This window comes from Talpa occidentalis, unplaced genomic scaffold (genome assembly GCF_014898055.3).
Source record: "Talpa occidentalis isolate TD23 unplaced genomic scaffold, MPIMG_talOcc4v2.1 talOcc4.11, whole genome shotgun sequence".
NCBI classification, from domain to species: Eukaryota; Metazoa; Chordata; class Mammalia; order Eulipotyphla; family Talpidae; genus Talpa; species Talpa occidentalis.
This window is the reverse complement of record NW_023601104.1, coordinates 71,453,696-71,473,936: the sequence shown is the minus strand read 5'-3', so window position 1 is coordinate 71,473,936 and position 20,241 is coordinate 71,453,696. Positions and strand designations below refer to the sequence as shown.

At 40.1% G+C, this 20,241-nt stretch overlaps 1 protein-coding gene across 11 annotated transcripts in view; it reads right to left on the bottom strand.

Moving 5' to 3' along the window:
- SYNE2 (spectrin repeat containing nuclear envelope protein 2) overlaps positions 1-20,241 on the bottom strand; it is a 308,736-nt gene that overhangs the window by 93,531 nt on the left and 194,964 nt on the right. For all 11 annotated transcript variants that reach the window (XM_054690979.1, XM_054690990.1, XM_054690998.1 and 8 more), the window contains exons 59-66: positions 19,106-19,228; positions 17,293-17,475; positions 14,684-14,815; positions 11,970-12,167; positions 11,324-11,398; positions 9,334-9,438; positions 5,169-5,285; positions 1,334-1,564 (exon numbers count right to left, since the gene is read on the bottom strand). In XM_054690979.1, the coding sequence (XP_054546954.1) occupies positions 1,334-1,564; positions 5,169-5,285; positions 9,334-9,438; positions 11,324-11,398; positions 11,970-12,167; positions 14,684-14,815; positions 17,293-17,475; positions 19,106-19,228 (1,164 nt within the window). The remainder of the gene's footprint in view (positions 1-1,333; positions 1,565-5,168; positions 5,286-9,333; positions 9,439-11,323; positions 11,399-11,969; positions 12,168-14,683; positions 14,816-17,292; positions 17,476-19,105; positions 19,229-20,241) is intronic.

Sequence of the window (20,241 nt, the reverse complement as noted above, 5' to 3'; positions counted from 1 at the left end):
CTGCCCTCTCCCCTTTCCGGGTGGTGGCTCCATTCCCCCTCCTATCACAGTATCTCTAAGGCCTCCTGCCGAGAGCAGAGGCAAAGTGACTGGCCCTCACCATCCACCCAAAATGCTGCCCCCTATTGCCTGGTGCCTCCTATTGCCACCTTGTGGCTGTGTCTTTTTCTGGAGCGGCCTCAAATGCTCAAATTCAGTACAGCCAGCAAGAAAGCAGGGTTCTGGTGATGATCAAGGAATTGGCATGAGGGTTTCACAATCAGCAGGACAATCTGTTGGCAACTTGGTCCTGAAAGGCGATAAGTGCCTGGTACTGAACATCTGGAAGGCTGCAGGGTCAGGCTGGTATAGCTGCTTTGTGTTGTCATAGACCCTGATAGATTCCTGATGTCTCATCAGCCAGGTCACGTGTTAGTGCCAGTATGTGAGTGAACTCGCACCCCCAGAACTGACTTTTGGAGTCAGACCTGCTGAGATGTGGTGGGGGAAGGAGATCAGCCTACCAGCTTGGGTCTCCCACTAGGCAGGTGCTGGATTTGTAAAACCCTGGGTCTGAATGGGAAAGAGGAGGGCCTGCCTCAGGCCCAGGGAGGGCTCCCTCCAATACTGCGACAGGCTATATAGTGAGAGGTATTTCCTGAAGCTTGGTGGTGATAGGAGATATTCCAAGAGCATGTCCTCACCTCTGGGGAGCCAATAAGCCAACACGTCAGGCCAAGGCTGGTTCCTAAGGACACAGGGGAGGCGGCCAGAGCTGTTGTGACAGTTATGCACCTTCCATGTCATCATGCTGGCTCCTCCCTGGAGGGGCCTAGAGATCCCAGCCTCTGGGCTTAGCAGCAAAGGTTACTCAAACTGACTAACAGCGAGGAAGTTTATATCCCTGCCCTCCTGAGCAAGAGCAGGAAGGGTCCCAGTTAATGGCAGCAAGTACTTTTATGCTGTCTCTACTCCCTTTACAACATTCAGTTTCAACTTACTGTCATACATTTTATAAAAGCATTTATATACTTGATCTCATTTAATCCTGATAAAATCCTATGAGATAACCTACAAAAGAGGAAAATGCAGGAAGAAATAAACATCCCTCCAGTTCACAGTTAATGTAACAGAGCTAGATTTCGAGCTCTGACTCATTACTGTTGCCCCAAGTACTCAGCTTATATAAATCATTTCAAAGAAAAACTTGGAGGAGGCAAAGTTGAGACCAAGATAAAGGTCTTTATCTTGGAGTAACAGGAGGAAACACACTGTCGCTTTAAGAGAAATACATCAAGTCCTGGCAGGTGATTGGTGAAGAGGCAAGCCATGAACTCTGACCCATCAGCCTTACCTGGCACCCGGCCAGCTGCTGTTCCACCTCCTGTTGCATGTCTGCGTTTAATGTTTCCGGCTCGAACGCCACGTAGGCTTGGTGCAGCCACAGCTCCAGCTCGGCCACCTGGGTCTTGCAGACATGGAGCACTTCCGCAGGCTCGGGCCTAGGACTCTCCACCGTGGCCTCAAAAGTTCCTTGTTCATCAGAAAAGCCCAGAACTGCAGCCTTAGCAGGGGGTGTGGCACCCTAAGGTAAATCCAAAGATAATCCAGCAATGAAGAGTCAGGCGTCCAAAGTTTTCAGATTTGGGCTTGCAAAGACCCTTGTATGTGCATTTCCCCAGTTGAAAGGGAGAAAAAAAAAAAAAAAAAAAAAAAACTAAAGGCAGGAGAAGAAAGAAAAATGCACCTCCTCACTCACAGCAACAATCATGTGACCTGATGCCCCAGGTTTCCAAGCAGCAGACCTGCATGTACACAGGTAGAGTATTCCCGGAGCGGAGAACACAAATGGGCTTGCAGTTCATTAAACAACCAGGCCCCTGGAGACAGGTGAGTACCTGGGGGAGGGTGTGCGTGTGGGTGTGTGTCTGGGACATTGCAGCAAGTTGGCCAGTGTTTAAAGTTGCATGACACATAATTAAGCAATGCTTACATTGTGTGCACTCCATTCAAACAGAAAAAAATCCCATCTTTACATACTGGCTGGGTAGGATACAAGGAATATGCCAGACACTTAACATCTTCTCAAGTAGTTATACTTCTCATCAACTAATACAAAATTTTCTCCCAAAATTTGTTTCTAAATTTGTTTTTCTAACATATATGTTATTACTCTTCTAAACCTTTCATTATTTTTTTTTAAAGATTTATTTATTATTTATACAAGCACTGGGTACAGTCAGAAGCGCGGGAGGGTGAGAGAATTCACCAGAGCCAGAGCGGGCAGCAGAACCGGCAGACTGATGAAATACACCGCTGAGGGGAGCAGTGGGCGGCAGGAGAGGTCTGCGCACCATGTGAGACCCTCACTTGCAGCCCAGTGCTTAACCGCTGTGCCACTGGGGAGGCCCCTAAACCTCTCACTATTAAAAATAGCTTACCTCAAGCTTCAGTGGGGTAATCTGAAAACATTTCTCCTATCCTTCAGAGAGAATCTCTAAAACTACTTTTCACTTTCCACATATTCAAACATTATTGAGTTAGGATGTACATGGTGTAGTCTAAAGAAAATATGGTGGGGGGGTGTGTAGGTTCCTTTCATATTGAATTAGCTGGGTTGCTTGTTGATCCAATAGAAAAAGAGCACCTAAATAAATGAAAGTATTCTAGTAATTACATAACAAATATTCAATTTGGAGGTAAAAGATGATCTGATATGGAGATAGATATCCCCGGCTGTATAACCTACCTTTTTCCTGATTAATGAGTTTACTGAACCTTCTACAGAAATTCTACAGGAATAAGGATTTGTGTTTTGTGCTACCAAATTATTACTGTCAATAAAAATTTTACTGATTATGATGAAATGCAATGCTTTCCATATCATACTGTGCTAACTACATTAGCATCTAATAAGTCACAATTTAGGCCAAGGGACGCACTGCTAACGGGAGTTGTTCACGGGTGTATACCCCACCTCAACTCAAATGCACATTTCTCAATGTTTGTAGTATTTTGTTTAAACGCAGAACTTTCAGTACAAAAGAAGTGAGCAAATCTGGCAAGTGGTAACAAAAGCACTCGGCGTCTAAAAACACCCTCCATATTCACACGCTGACGAGCATTATGAAAGCTGGCTTGGGAGAACTATCACTGGGTCATACTTGCCCCCCTGGGCCATCTACTAGCTTCACATATTTGTTCTTTTCTCCCAAAATTTGTTTCTATTTCCCCACTGAATTCATCAGTCCATTTTTATAATTTTCATCAAGAATCACATTTTTAAGGAAGTCTTCCCATACACAGTTGCATTCCCATCTTGATTTTCTTTTCTGATACTGATTTTTAAAAAGGCAACAGTTGTGTGATTTTACTGCCAGATACCAGCCTCAAGTTTGTTTTCTAGTTTCCAGCTATTGCTCTATCTTAGTGGAAAACATTATGAGAGCTGCTTTTTTTGGTCACCTGAAACAATAATCTATTAATATTAACTAATTAATTTATCTATAATAACATATTTACCATCTGCCTTATTTATTCTAAAGCCTTATTTGTGCCCCTATCATATGCCACACACATTTTTTAAAATAACAATATCGAGTTTCATTGCTTTCTTACTAACTCACTGAATTAATAAGGAAACAAGGAAGCTAGGTAACTGCTCTGGGCTTTATTTGCTAGTCATTTGAACCTAAAAGAATTCAAAGGTGAATGAAAGGGGGAAAAAAAAAAGCATGTTAACAACCACGGAACATCAATAGCTGAAGGTGGCTGGGAATCTTCCAGTAATCAGTTCACCCACCTCTTTTTCTAGCTAAAGCAACCCAAGCACATACACCATTCAATCAGCTCACAACCTCCCATTTCAGACTGTGCTTCTAAGCTCAGACTGACACATAAGTTATTGTCTAAGACCACAGAGCCTGGTGATCTTTTAATTCTGAGTCCACAGTTTTCCCCACAATAGCACTCCTACTTGATATCTGCTCTAATTGATCTCCCCAAATTCTAAAGGAGAATTATTTAAACGAACGTTTTATGGCTGTGCACTTTCGGGGGTGGGGGGAGGGACTAAAAAGTATCACACACGTATTTCTTGTTAGAGAATTACATCATCTTCACAGCGTAACTGTAAATTAGTAACACCTCATCCTTTACTGGGCTGTATAGGAGCCGCCATGCTGTGTGTGACCACAAGACCACATCAATACTTCATGCCACAAGCCCACTGTCCTTCCAAGTGTCAGATGAGTACACTAAGGCTTAGAGAGGTGATTCAAACTGCCCATGGCCACACAGCTAGAAGTAGAACTGGGCTTTGGTTCCTGATTTGATCATGCCCGGGAGTCTGCAAGTCCACATGGATGTTAGCTCACCACCCCTCTGCTATCCACGTTAGTTCAGTGAATGTCATGCTGACTGATTTTCACAGTGCGACACAGCACTGATCTAAGTGACAAGATGCAGTTAAAAGGCAAGCTAATTTTCTGGCTGGAGCTATACTGTTTGTCTGAAAACCAATGTTTTAAATGTACTCCTTCATATTTTACAGTCAATTCTACAAGCCTGCACATCTCCCACACATTATAAAATGCCTTAAAATGCAATATCTAACTACACTTGAACCACATACCCCAGACATGCCACTTGGATGCTCTGGTCCTGGCTTATTTTGTGAGGCCAAACCCACCTTATTTTTCACACCTTTTATACTATATGTTCAAATTAGGAAGGCAGATTGAAATATGCCGGTTTGATTCCTTATTCTATTTACAAGCTGTAACTTTATTCCCTGAATTTTTATTTCCTCATTTGTAAACCTCTGGCATTAACCTATCTTATTTAATCTGAGGATTAAACAGCAAATACAAATGTGATGTAATGGCAGTTAATCAGTATTAACTGTCCTCTACTTTCATTGCCCCCATAACTTACACCTATTGAAGAAGAATTAATTGCTGATGGAAAGACAAATTCACCCTGAGAAATGGTGAGTGAGTGAAGCATCTTTAATTGCTCTGTGCCATGCTTGCTTTCTAGGTAAGTCTCTGAAGGCACAGCTTTCAGTTTTCCAGCTTGGCAGCACATATGAAGAAGTTAAAGTTCACAGAAAACTCTTAGATTGGAATACAAAGAATTGCAAAAACCTGTCCAGGTGTGTGAGCAGTTGGCTCGGGACAGGGACTTACCTGCTCTGCTGGGCTGGGACTCAGGGAGGACTCTGGGCCTGGCTCAGGGTTTAGTGAGTCTGGTACAAGAAGCTGTGCCATGGAACTGTCACATGTGCTTATTTTCTCAACTGAGTCCTGTAAAGAAAAGAATAAGAGATCCAGAAAAGGTCCTGCCCTACAAGTCAGTCCTCTGGAATGAGCTCTTTTTACAGCACCCTTTGCTTATAAAAATGTCAAAGAAATCAGGTGCACTGATGAAAAACTAAATTCATTAGGGGGAAAAGTGAACTTCCTCAAGTCTGGATTTATTTGAAAAACTTAAATTCTCCAAAACTCTCTAGTTCATGAGAAACACAGAAGGAATATAAAAAATTACATATTTAAGTGGATTATTATGAGCATTAAAATTAAATGATATATTTCATGTAATGGGGAAAAGATTAATTAAATTTGAGAAGAGTGGCATTTCATGAAAGATATAAATAAATCCTTGACTCACTCTTAGTAATGAATTCTCATTGTACCTAATTTTTATATGTAAAATTTATACTATAAAAATTCTTTTTTTTTTAAGATTTTATTTTTATTTATTTATACAAGCACTGGGTACAGTCAGAAGCGCGGGAGGGTGAGAGAATTCACCAGAGCCAGAGCGGGGAGCAGAGCAGGCAGACTGAAGTACACTGCTGAGGGGAGCAGCGGGCGGCAGGAGAGGTCTGCGCGCCATGTGGGACCCTCCTCCGGTGGCCGGGGAGCAGCCTGAGATTGAACTGGGCTGCAGAGGCTGAGGGAAGCTTCGCAACCCAGCGCTCAACCACTGAGCTACCGGGGAGGTCCCTATAAAAATTCTTGAAGTATAAGTGAATCTTTTTCTAATCTAGGAGTTGAGAAGAATTTTCAAGCTATGGCAATAAATGAGAGGCATATTAGTATGAACAACATAAAAAATAATGTGTGCCAGAAACCATAATCTAAGTTAAAAGAGAAATAACAGACTGGGATAACTACTTACAAAATATACCCTTAATAAATACGTATATCATATCTTTACTATATTAATTACTTTTATATCAATAAGGAAAACATTAACCCCCGTGTAGAAAAGCAGTCAAATGGCACAAATAAGCAATTCATGAAAGAATACAAAAGGCAATAAACATCTAAAGAGGCATTCACTCTTCTTGGAATATAAATGCAATTTAAACTACTGGCTAAATTTGGCTATGATTGAAAATGTCCAGTACCAGCATGGGATTGGGAAATAGGCACTTGAGTATGTACTCCTAGTAGGAATCAAACATGAGCTGCATGATGACTATCTTATTTTACATGGATATATACTTTGATCCAGCATGCCTCCTTATAAAGTTAACCAAGGTTAAACAATGTGAAAAGGACACACACGCAAATAACATAGCATGGCAGGAAAAGCATGGATTTGTAATAGATACTCCCTGAGCCTCAGTCATTTTGTCTTTAAAGTAGTAACAAGACCTACCTCACTCATTTGTGATTATTAAACGAGATGACACATATTTAGTGGTGCCTAATAAACTGTTAGTTCCTTTTCTGCTCCTTTTACTGAAAACTGTAACTGCTAAATCAGTACAGCCACTACAGAAAATAGTGTGGAGGATACTCAAAAAATTAAAACTCCCACATGATGTAGTAATTCCAGCAGACCTCTCCTGTCTCATCTGCTGCTCCCCTCAGTAGTGTATTTCAGTAGATCCACCTGTTCTTATCACCACACTGTTTCTGGTGAATCCTCTCACCTTCCGAGCCTCTGGTCTATACCCCAGTTCTTCTACACAAAAATAAATAAAATAAATTTAAAAAAAAAGAAAGAAAAATGCTAAATCATAAAGCTATTGCATTCCCCACGTTCATAGTGTTAGAGATACATCTTCGTGTAAAGGGGAGGAATACCACAGCTCAGAGAATGGGAGCTGTTTCCCTTGCCCCTCCTTACACACAGCTTCCTTGAGTTACAAGTCCCAGTGAGTCATGCACTGGACTTCCTAAATGGGGGCAGCTGGGAAGAAGCAAAGTAGATATGTAAATTGAGGTGCAACAAATGAGGGTAAGGGAAACACTTTGGGAGAAACACATGGAAAAGCTGCTCCTGAGACTTCAGCATTTTGGCAGAGAAAAATGGCAGTCATTTTCTTGACTTTCATGGTGGATTACATGTACATTTTGAATTATGATTTTTTAAAGATTTATTTAGTTATGCATACAAGAACTGGGGTACAGGCCAGAGATGTGGGGGGTGAGAGGATTCACCAGAGACAGAGTGGGGAACAGAACAGGCAGACTGACTGAAATACACTGCTAATGGGAGCAGTGGGTGAGTCAGGAAAGGTCTGTGTGCCATGTGGGTAGCTCCCTGGCTGGGGATCAAATTTCTGCTGCAGTGGCTGTGGATAGCTTCATTGGTTATGTCTTAACCCCTTGTGCCACCAGGGAGGCCCCATTTTGAATTTTGATCTCTCTTTCTGTCCCAGTTTCTGGGACCTGTCTAACTCCTTTTCTGTGGTTCCCTACCGGAAGATACTTTAGATTTATGGCAAGTTTTTGGGCCTCACCCAGCTTTAGGCTAAGCCTGTTTGGTTGGGCATTTACCCATAAGGGGATGGATAAGTTTTGGAATAAGTATTGGGAATGTGATTATTTGAAATTCTTTCTTCTCCTCTCCTCTCTCTGCTCACCAATTCTATTAAATATCTTTCTCATCCACAGTGTGCTTCCTTTGCCTCTGTACTCACAGATGGCCCCCATTCAGAGTGTGTACCCCTTAAGTTTTGGGCCCCTGGGTACCCCTCAGCTGCATGCATGCATCCCTTCGCAGCATTATTTACATTAACTAAAACATGGAAACAACCTAAGTTACTGAATGAATAAAGAAGCTGTGTGTACACACACACATATTATGGGATATTATTCATCCATAGAAAATGAGGATATCCCACCATTTGTGACAACATGGATAGACCTTGACGGTATTATGCTAAATAAGTCAGAGAATGACAAATATTGTATAGTCTCAGATGTGAAATCTAAAGACATACACAAAAGCCTGAACTTACAGAAAAAAAGAGATCTTACTGGTGGTTAGCTGAGGGTGGGAGGGTATTGGGGGTTCCATGAAGGTGGTCAAAAGGCACAAACTTCCAGTTATAAGAGAAATAAATACTAGGCATGCAGTGTATAGCATGGTGATTAGTTAAGACTGCTGTATGATATACAGGAAAGTTGTTAAGAGAGCGATCCTAAAATTTCTCATCAGAAGGAAAAAAATGTTCCCCCTTTCTTCTTTTTATTGCATCTGTATGAAGGTGGATGCCGAGACTGACTTTCGTGGATAAGGAGGAAATTTACAGGCAGATATGGAGAGAAGGCCAACCAGGGAGATGAAAAGAGGGAGAGTTTGGGCTGCTGGACATGTGGTTCCTTTGGAGAGCAGGGGGAAGTGGGAGGGGCCTCCATGGGAGGGGACACCAGCTACTTCTGAGGTGGAGAGAGAAGTACCTGTAAGAGTCAGAGGGTGGAGATGCAGCTACAAGCAGAGCTGGTACCAATGAGTAAGGAAAGTTCCAGGCATGGAATCTGGGGAGGGTTAGCCCTGACCAGAGGCATGTGCAGGGAGGTATATGGATATGATGGTGCAGAGATGGTTCAGGGACAAGGAAAAGCATCATGTTCCTATCAGCTTATAATGATTTTCTAAAGTGAGGGTATTTGCCCTCCACTTTGAGAGACTAGTTTTAGAAAGCCATAACGATCAAGAGGACTTATTTACATTACACACTACTTTGTTTAATAGAGGAATTATGGGGAGACCCCTCCCCCCACTATTCTCAAAGAAAGACTCGCTAAATGCTTTGAAAGGTGCTGCTGAGCTTTTGTGCCCTTTCAGTTATCTGTTTTATCAAATTTTGGACTCTCGTATATGCAGCTTTCCTCTGGGAATACTCATATGATGTGCTGAGTGCATAACAGAAATGCAAATAAGCAGCAAGTACTTGGCTGTATTTATGCAGAAGTAAAGGTGAAAAGCTTTAAAACATTCCAACCCAAGCAGGTTTCCTCCTGAAGCATTCTTTCAAACAGTGAAGTCTTTTCTTGGATTTTCTGTCTCTTACATCTCCCACCCCCAAGCAGGTGTGTTACACCAGATTACCTGAATGATTGTTCCAGATGATGAGGACACTCTGTCTTCCTCCAAGTCCTTGTCATGCTTCCAGAGTAAAGGCCAAGATGATGGCTCTGCTTTTTTATTTCCATTCTAACACAGTAATCACTTGATTAGCAAAGGAAGAGATTTTCTACCTTCATAACCAGAATCCTGTTGATCTCTTATACAAGACTCAGTTTAACAGACAATAAAATTGCAGTCCTTATTTTCCCACCTTTCCCCTATTCTTCACCTATTGTTTTGGCTAAATAAATCATAGGTTTCCAATGGGGTCACTTTTCCTGAAGCATAAAAAAATATTCTTAAAAGTTGGGAGTCAGCTCACATCACATAAAGATCTTTAAAACAGTGCTATAGGATGGGGGGGCTGCAATTGTATGGGGAATATAACAATAAAATTTATTAAAAAAAAATAAAAATAAAAAAAAATAAAAACCTGGAAGAAAAAAAAAAAAAAAAAAAAAACAGTGCTATAGGAATTGAATCTGCATGGGACAATGTACCCTGAAATGCTGTCTTTAAATTACAGCCTGATGAACATGAATTTCTGTTGCTGTTGTCAAAGACAATGAATATTACAAACATATCAGCTCAGAGGCAAATTCAGGTCTTAAATTAGATTCATACCCAGGGGCACTATTTTGGCCCCTTTTATTTCCTCTGTGCTCACGGGTCTCTCTGCTGTGAATGGACATGCTCAGATCACGAGGTTATCTGATGGTCAATGCCCTACAAACCTGTATTCCTCCTTGTCCACCACTCACTCTCTCATGTTCTACTGACACACAGTTTTAAGACTACCAAATGGTTTATGTAACAATGGAGCTATTTAACAATTTGTAAACTGAGCAGGAAAAATATTTGGTGGTCATATGTGAGACACAAAAACCATAAATTGCTATGACTTTCTTCCTTTGGCTACAAGACCCATTATAATTTTGAAGGCATGAAATGGAAATTGATCTCAGGAAAGACAACTGTAAACGTCTCATCTAAGGTGGTGGAAGGTTCAGAAGTAGTCTTAGTTGCTAACACATATCTTTGTGTTCTTGGTAATGATGTTTTTAATTTATTTAATTTATTTACCCAAGAACCGGGGTCCAGGCCAGATGTGCGGGAGGGTGAGAGGATTCATCAGAGACAAAGCAGGGAACAGAACAGGCAGACTGATGAAATATACTGCTGAGGGGAGTAGCTGGCGAGACAGGAGAGGTCTGCTGCACCATGTGAGTTTCTCCCCAGCTGGCCGGGATCGAACCCGTGCTCAGAGGCTGCGGACAGCTTCAGAGTGCAGCGCTCAACCTCCTGCACCACCAGGGAGGCCCGGTAATGACATTTTCAGAGACAAAAAAGTCCATTCAAATGTAGGAAATAAAGTTCTATAATGCACGCCAGCAGTGCCAACCAAACAATGTATTCTCAAGGGTTCAATGTATTCAGAAGTCAGGGTATGACAATAAATCTCCCTTCCACCCACAGATGTGCTTGAATTGCATCTATCCCACTCTTGCATGAATTACATCTATCCCAATGCACTTCAAAAATGTTAGTAATGTAAAAAAAAACTTCAATATGGGCCTCCCCTGGTGGCGTAGGCGGTTGAGTGCAGCGCTGTGAAGCTGTCCGCTGCCTCTGCAGTGCTGGTTCAATCCTGGTCAGCCGGCAAGAGTCCCACATGGTGTGGCAGACCTCTCCTGTCTCCCCTGCTGCTCCCCTCAGCAGTGTATTTCAGTCAGTCTGCCTGTTCTGCTCCCCACTCTGTCTCTGGTGAATCCTCTCACCCTCCCGTGAATCTGGCCTGTACCCCGGTTCTTATGTAAATAAATAAATAATTTAAAAAACCTTCAATTCCCCTTACAAAATATAGACATTACGTTTAAACATCCTTATGTTACCATTCACTTTAAGATCTTCTCATTGACCTTTTAGAGGCTTCAGTTCTAATCAACTTTAATGAGAAAATCATTTTCCTTACTTCACTCTTCAGGGAGCTCTCTTCAGCCTCCTCTTCCACTGCCGGCAGGAAAGACATGGGGCCTGTTCTATTTAGCTGAAAAGCACAGAGCAAAAACTTGCGGTTGGGTGTCCATTCAATAGCTAATTTTTACTCACTTTATCCAAGCTGCCTACCCACATAAGCAGCCGCTGGATCTGGCACCCTTCAGCTGAATCCAGCCAAGTCTCTTGACTTGGTCCAACTTAGGTCCCCTTCATTTGCATTGCCTTCTGGGCCCCTCATCAAACAATTCAAGAATGTGATTCATTGATGTGGCTCCAGAGGGGGCTTAGAAAGGTGCTGGCCCCATTTTTCATCCGGCAATGGACTGACTGTTTAGTAGGAGGATACTTCAAAGGGAAGTCCCCACCCACCTACTCATGGAATTTCAAAAGCACGTCCTTAAGTAACTTGGGCAGAAGCATTCTGGGTTGAGTCCAAAATGACACACCCTGAGATTTATGTTCAGTAGTGAACAATCTCAGGTGAAATATTTCCCTTTTTAAATTCCTCTCTTACACAGGCCACATACATAGGTACCACAGATTTTCCAGGGGATGAGCACTACCCACTGAACGCTCCTATGGAATGCGGGGCCAGGCAGCATTAAGAGAGTCAGACCCACCTGCCACTCTGAAAGTTCCTTCTCATCCACTCCATCCTCTTCTGGTGCTCCAGCTAGCAGCATTTCTTTCTCTAATTCCTGCTGTTCTTGCTGTAAATGCTGGTGAAGTTTTAGCAGGGTTGACTTCAAGTGCACCAACAGGTCTTCTTTTTTCTGGTTCAAACTCATAATCTGCTTTTCCATCTCTTCCATTTCTCCCTGTGCAGAAAGAGTATCTGCAGGCTTTGGGGCATCTGAGGCCCTGTGCATGCCCACAGAGGCCTGGTTCCTTTGGTACAAAAACGAAGCTTTTTCTATGCTGTGTGGTACAGAACTAAGAGCCAGTCTCTGGGACAGTATATATAGCTCCTCTCCATTCTGGCTGTTTCTGAGTAACCTAGAGAGCATTTATGAGCTGCAGGATGTCTTAGCCTCACCTTGTCAGTCAATCTCTGGGGTGGAGCTGAAGCTTGGAACTCTGTGGCCAGCTCATTGTTGCTGGGGTGAGCAGCCAGGGGTGGGAGCCACCGGTCTGGCAGCACGTCACAGCATCAGGACCCAGAACCTGCTCCTTAACATGCTCCCCGGGAAATGTATAAACGAACTAACATTTGGGAACCACTGTGAGAAAACAAGATTAGAAATCTCACACTTTTATTATTGTCTTTGAAGCATTCTTTGTATGACTGAACTCATTTACTTTTTCTCAAAGTTTCCGACCAAATGGGAAGTGATAAATAAAGGTGCTGTGAAGTGGAACAGACTATGGGAATGACAGATGATTATAAGCTTTATGATGTTACCTCAAAATTTATATGACTGACATACAGGAATAAATTTTTTTGTCTATAGAAGAGATGCAGATGTCCACTGTCTATGTAAGAGGAGTACAGAATTACAGAAACTTAAATTTGGAAGAAATAGTAGACGTCATCGAGTTTGACATCTTTCTGTCTAGCATCCTAAAAGGTGTCACTGGATCTCTGCTTGAGATTTGCAGTGTGTGCCACACTGGGAGAAAACCTGCTCTTTTTAGGAAACCTTCAAGTGTTAGGATTTTGTTCCTAACATGTTCTTTAATCCATCCATCCATCCATCCATCCATTTACTCATGCATCCATTCTACAAATATTCACAAAATTTTTTTTTTTTTTTTTTTAGTCAGAGAATCTTAATGTCTCCAGCTCTGAAGTCCAGGGAAAGGTTGTTTTTCCAGGGCCACAGCTAGCTAGTGACGGTGCATGCAGCTAGATTTCCTGACTCCCAGCTCCCATGGTTCCTTGGCTACCACGCATATCCCCACAGCAACATCCCTACTCTATTTCAAATTAGACTTCCTGTGATTGCTCTGTGAAATGACAATTTGAGTTGGCTGTGGTCTGTGTCCATTTTCCATAAACACCAAAATTCAGAGGTATAATGTCTCCTAACAGATGCAATGCTGCAGCTGGATAATAACACTTAAAGAAACAGAAGTCTACAGAGCAGCCAGCATGAAGGAGGCATGGCAGGTCACAACAAGCATTAACAGACCCTCTCGGGAGGGCCCACACTACATGAGGTCAAGATCTATTTCATAATAAGTTATCTATTTCAAACAAAAATATTAATATATCAGCTCAGCAGAGCAAATGCAGAAGCAGACGTAAATCTAGCTGTTGTTGAGTAAGTCAGATAGTAAGACTTGTAAAAATGTACAACTGTGTCACTCTTCTCACTACTGTTCCTTTTGGAAAATATAATTTCTTACATAAAAGTAGGTTATTTCTATTAACATCTAATGTTAATAGAAATGCTATAACATACAGAAACTATATAATTCCTGTAATAATAACTAACATAATATTTCTATAACATATAATGGGTTTATTACTATTATTTTAAAATTAAACATTTTACCCTTTGAGTTTTAATTTCTTTCTGTATCAGTAGATACAACTCATAAATAAAAGTTCTCCGGGGTCCTCACATTTTTGTTTTAGGGCAAAGAGAAATTTAACATTTTTACCACAATGAATCTTCAATATTGAGTCTTCCTTGAGTCTAGCACTTAATAGCTGTGTATCTTTGAGCCCCTCTATATTTCACCTTTGATGTTAAACAGCATGCCCAAGGTCTCACAGCTAGCACGTGGTGTAACCTGGCTTTGAATCCATAGAAATTGCCTGCTTATATCAACTTGGATGCAGGAAAAAGGCAGCTCTCTGCAATCCCTGCTATATGATCAGATTTTTTCAATGCAAAAATACAGATTCAAAAAACAAAGACTGAAAAGACTCTAGCAGTGGAGGGTTACTATGCAAACCACTGTAACTGGGCATACAGGACACTGTTAGTTATGGCATATGGCAATACTGCTTAGTGCATGGAACTCTCCATTATAACAGTGTTCAGGGTCTTCACCTCCAAAGCCTCTAAAGCCAGTTGGTCTATACAGCCTGAACCCTACCCCAGAAAGCTAAATGGGAAGCTAGGTTGTCCAAACACCTCACCAGAGCATATTCAGACTAAAATGTATCAAGTTGAACCTTAGGAGAACTAAAGTTCCTCTCATAACATAATAATTGTATAATCACTTATTTAATAAGATGGGTATGGAAAATAAGTAAATGCAAAAAATATCTTCAACTGGAAGAGAGATATTACGAAATATTTTTCTATCACACAGACTTGTAGACAACAATGCCTGAGTGCTTGTTGATGAAATGCTAGATGAAGAAATGAAAGAAACATACCTGTACTTGTGGCAGATTGGGATCTTGTTCTAGTGACATTTGCTCAAGGGGGAACTCAGCTGCATAATCATTTAAGATCTGTTTCAAACTTTCTATTTCTTCATCACATTCATTAGTCTGCTTTATGACTATCTACAAAACAACCCCCCAAAAGAAGAATTTGGTTATAATTTAATTATAACTAGATTAATTAGCCTACTTTTAAATCTACCCATCATAAATTCCATTCAAATACAGTAAATATGAACCCATATAATTTCAGTAGGAAATGATAGTCAAAATACAGAGAACAACATTTGCAAAGATGGCACCTAATCTTGCTCCACTATATGTCAAGGCACCGTGGTAGCACTAGGAGTACAAGTTTAGTAAGACATACCTTTCTTTGCTCTTAAGTATTTCCAGTCTATATAGGCTTATTCTGGCAAGCATTTTAAGTCATGTTAACATACAGTTGTGAAGTTTTATGAAATTACTGATCTGTCACATACATATTTTAATACATATTCCACATAGGGCCACACAGAAAGGTAACATAACTGATTTTACAGTGGAAAGGGCATGTGATTTAAGATATGATAGATTTTCCTGTCTCAGCCACATCCTTACACGGTTCCCACTGGGATTAACAATGTATATTTTATGGAAAAGAGGTTAAGGGTTCAAGAGTCATCTGAGTTTGCGAATAAGGTAAAACTAATAAGGTAGAACCTATTTGTGGACTAAGTAATAGGATCAAAGTATGATGAAAGATAAAGAGAAGGACTTCAAAAGAAAGTCTAGATGTTTCCTTGGTGTGCTTTGCAATGAACCAAATGCCTTTTTAAACTACAAAAATTTGGACCAACATAGAATTCTTCCGTGTACTTTCTTTAATATTTAACCATAATTTTAGCTGCAGCCTGGAAATGAATAACTAAGTTCCTGCACACACCTGTTCACCAGCCCTCAATAATGAGCTATAACCCATTACTTTCCCCCAAAGCAATTGTCTTGGGCACTTACAAATATCTAAAGAATTAAAAGAAATGTGCCACATTCTAATGATTTTATTACCACTGGTTTACTTAGCTTTGAAATATACGAAATGACACCTGGTTTTCACTAACACAATAAAATGGAAAATTTTAGCAGTACCATTTGATACCTAACTAGGCACAAAATATAATTTCCTCTTCTATCTCCCTCTCTTTCATCTTGTGAAGAAGCCACTTTAAAGCATAGTTAGGACTGTTATTTTCTTTTCTAGACCAGGAGACGAATAAAGTACAAAAGATTAAAAATAATAGATCAAATTTTATCTTTTTTACTTCTCTTCAAATTATTAAAAAATAGTACTCTGAGTTCCAGATCTTTTTTCTCTCTGTGGGTGTTAGAAAATCATGTCAACTGATCAGCAGCCAGGCCAGGAAGATTTTATGAGTTAAGACTCAAACCAGAGATTACAGCATCCTCAAGTCTCAGGAGAGCACAGAGTGGCCACCTAAATGCGAGCAAAATTGTAGAGAGAGAAAGAGTGATTTTCTTCCTATAGCAAGGTGGTGGTGGGAAGGAAGGAAAATAACCTTTCTCTTGGAGTGATCTATCTAATCAGAAGAAGGCAGGACAACTGGGATCTATCAAGAAGGTAAAAAAGTCTGGAATTTAAGGCGTTTTCAGTAACTTCCTGCTCTTGTGAGAATGGTTATTAGTCTAGAAATGCAATTCCTACCTAATGTTGATTACTAACTAGAGAGTGGAACTCAAACAAGCATAAGGAAAAAAAAATACCTCTTGGCAAGAGACTGAAAGAAATTATTAGTTGGAAGAAAGAAACCCTAATATGGAGAACACTAGTAGTGCAGAAACACACATTTTTATTATATTGGTTCATAAATGAATCTTGATACAAGTTATTTTAGCAATTCATCTAACTCTCTGATATAAGTCTCTTTATGTTAAAAAAAAGCAGCAAAGGGTCAACTTGTATCACGTGTTTGAGGAAAAAGAGAAAATTAACAGGAATGTGACTAAGAAGTATACAGAGATTATTATGGTAATGATTCCCATAAAGATCCATTCACCTCATGGGACTGTAAATGCGCTCTCCAGGTTTGAGCCTCTTACCACAGCATTTTACCTACTTAGGTTTTCAAAAACTATAGAATAGAATAAAAGAGACCATAACAATGCTTTAATGGGTAACACTAACAAGAACCTACAAAGGCAGCATCTTACTATCACAGGATCCATTTACCCCAACCACTAAAACTGAAAATAAAACCAGTTTTTGGGCCTCCCTGATGGTGCAAAGGGTTAACTCTCAGCACTACCAAGCTATCGCCAGCTACTGCAGGAGTTTGATCCCTGGCCAGGAGCTGACATATGTGGTGCAGCAGACCTCTCCTGTCTCGCCTGCTGCTCCGCTCAGCAGTGTATTTTAGTAGATCTGCCTTTTCTGCTCTCCACTCTGTCTCTGGTGAATCCTCTCGCACCCTGCTCCTCTGGCCTACATCCCAGCTGTTGTGTGCATAAATAAAAACAAATCTTTAAAAAAAAGAAAGAAAAGAAAACCAGCTTTTGCTGTAACTTTTCATCCACGAAGCTGGCTGTTTCCATAAAATTCTCACCTTTAATAACTCATTTTGTTCCTGAGTCACGTTTTCCAACAGCTTTATATCTTGTAAAAGCCGATTTGTCCGCTGAAACACAGGCAGAGGTTTCATTCCTGTCTGCGGTAACCTCAGTTCCACTTGGTAAGACATGATTTCAGCAATGGTTTTCTTCATGGGACGCATATTTTCAAGAATGATCTTAATTGTATTAAGGTAAGCATAGCACATAAGTAGGGGGCAAATGTCACTGCCAGATCTAATTATTCAAAATTAAAATACTATATAATTTTATTTTTATAGTTTGAATTTTTAAAACATTTTCTTAGTTTAGATTGAAAACAAAAACTATCATATCACTTGTAATCTGGTAGTTCTACAGTCTGAGGAAAGAATGCCTGGGGCCAGAGTAACCTACCAGCACTAACTGGATGCTGGGCAACACTCTTATTTCTCTCCTTCCCCGCCTCCCTCTGTGCAGAACTGTTTGTTTGTGTCTTCACTGAGCAGTGAGTTGTGTAAGGGCATCTGTATCTCACTCACTTTTTAAATTTTTTTTAATATATATATTTATTTTTTTATATATTTTTTACATCATTTTTCATTTTTGCACAATGTATGAATTTTCATCTTGGGTCTATTCCCCAAACAATTTCCACCCCCCCTATTTTTGTAGCAACTGCACCTAGTACAAAGCTTCCAACATAGTGGGCCCTCAAAAAATGCTTCTTGAATTGAAAAGAAATGTCCTGCCAAATTTCTTAAGTCTCCCAAAGCATTATTAAATCTTATGTTAATAACATCTGATGCATAGGAATTGGAGTTAATATAACCAAGATATGAGAAGAGAATATTCACCTTATTAAGTGCCATTTTATTCAATCTTCAAAACTAACCTAACTGCCATTTCACAAGTAAGGAAACTAGGCTCAATGACGTTAGAAAACATAGATGAGGTTAGACTGTAAGAGGCTGGGGGCTGGGATTAGAACCCAGAGCTGTCTGACCCCCATGCACATGCACTCCAAACTTCCAGGGGAAATCAGTGACTGCAGTTTAGCACGTCCCAGATACTGTGCTAGAGGTTCTACATACATTGGACTTGCCCAATGTAATCACTGCCAACACCAATGTGCAGATATGAAAGAGTACCCGAAAACTATCCACTACTGTGAAATAGCAATTGCTTAAAGTCTCAGAAGCAGTAAACAGTGTAGCTGGAGCAGGAACTCCATTCTCTTGACTTTGAGGCTCAAGCTCTTATGTTTATACAACTGCATTTGTCTTGAAGGCAAGACTTCACACTTTAAGGTTTGAGAAAGGAATTAAAGGACAAAATAATACACAGGAAAATTATCTTTATATAGATAGTACTTTATAGATGATTCAAAATCAGATACTCAGGACTCTCTGGTGGCACAAGGGGTTAAGCACTGCACTATGAGGCAATCCGCAGCCTCTGCAGCACGAGTTCGATCCCCGGCCAGCCAGGGAGCTACCCACATGGTGCAGCAGACCTCTCCTGTCTTGCCCGCTGCTCCCCTCAGCAGTGTATTTCAGTCAGTCTGCCTATTCTGTTCTCCACTCTGTCTCTGGTGAGTCCTCTCACCCCCCTGCATCTCTGGCCTGTACCCCAGCTCTTGTATGCATAAATAAATAAATCTTTAAAAAAAAACACACACACACAAAATGATACTCATAGTCATCTCTATTTTTCAGTTTTATTTTGCTATTATTCTAACCAGACTATACTTTCTAATCATATTATTACATATTTTCAAAACATAAAAAGCATTATGAGAAAATATTTTTAATAATGATCCATGCTTACCTCGCCATGCTTAAGATGTTCTTCAGGTGAAAAATCAAATATTTCTTTTGATAACAGAATAGTTTTGATTTTTGAAACTCTTTTCTCCATTGTCTTTACCTCAGTTTCAATAGCAGTTACATCCTAGAATTTCAGAAACAAATTAAAAAAAAAACCCACATTCACGTAATATATGTTGTACATTAGAAATCTGTAAGACACAGTTATGCCACTCATTTGTTCTCATATTAACCAAATTGCTTGCCACTTATACCTCTTCAAGTAACCAAGTCTTACATAAATAATGCTGATTGTTTTCAATAGAAATATTAACTTACTCATAGAATAGCATACTATACGGCATTATATTTAATTGAATTAAAGATCCTCATAGGGCCAATTTTCAATTAGTTATACAATGATAGCAAAAACAGTATGTGTCCAAATCAATTCTTCAATAAATTCTCAATTATCTACAATTCTTTAGACTTACTTTGGAATGTGCTTAAACACTTGAATACAAGTGGGGCTAACATTTTAAAAATTTTCACCACTTAAAGTAAAATGATAAAATCACCTTTAGAAATAAACACATAAGGAACTGAAAATTAACAGAATTTTCTTGCCAATCCTCTAATGAACTATTGTCCTGTAGAGACTCTAAACTACTTTATAACCTACACAGATGAATTTATTTATTTTATTTTTAGGTTGCATGTCAAGGAAAGTGTAGCCTGGTCCTGTGTTAGTGGAGTCATTCAGTTGTGTTTTCTACATGGTTCTTTTTCTTTTCTTTTTTTTTATTTTTATATTCCCCATACAACTGTAACTCAACACAGATGAATTTAAACAGTAGATCATTTGCCCAGTATTTGTTCTCTCCTCAGTGTCAGTTTCTGGAACCAGACCAAGAAACTTAAAGTGAAAATGCTGCAATATGTGCTATAAAACCTGCATACTAAAGAAAATGTGCCATGATACGTATATACTAAAGAATATGTGCTAGGAAACCTACATATAGAAGTCCATTCACACCCTAAGTGGGTTTTCAGACCTTTACTTTAGAGCTTAATGCTGCAACAATAAAAAGGTATAGCTAATATTGGAGTGAATAGAAAAAATTAAGCAGAAATTAACTAAGGGCTTCACACTGCAGC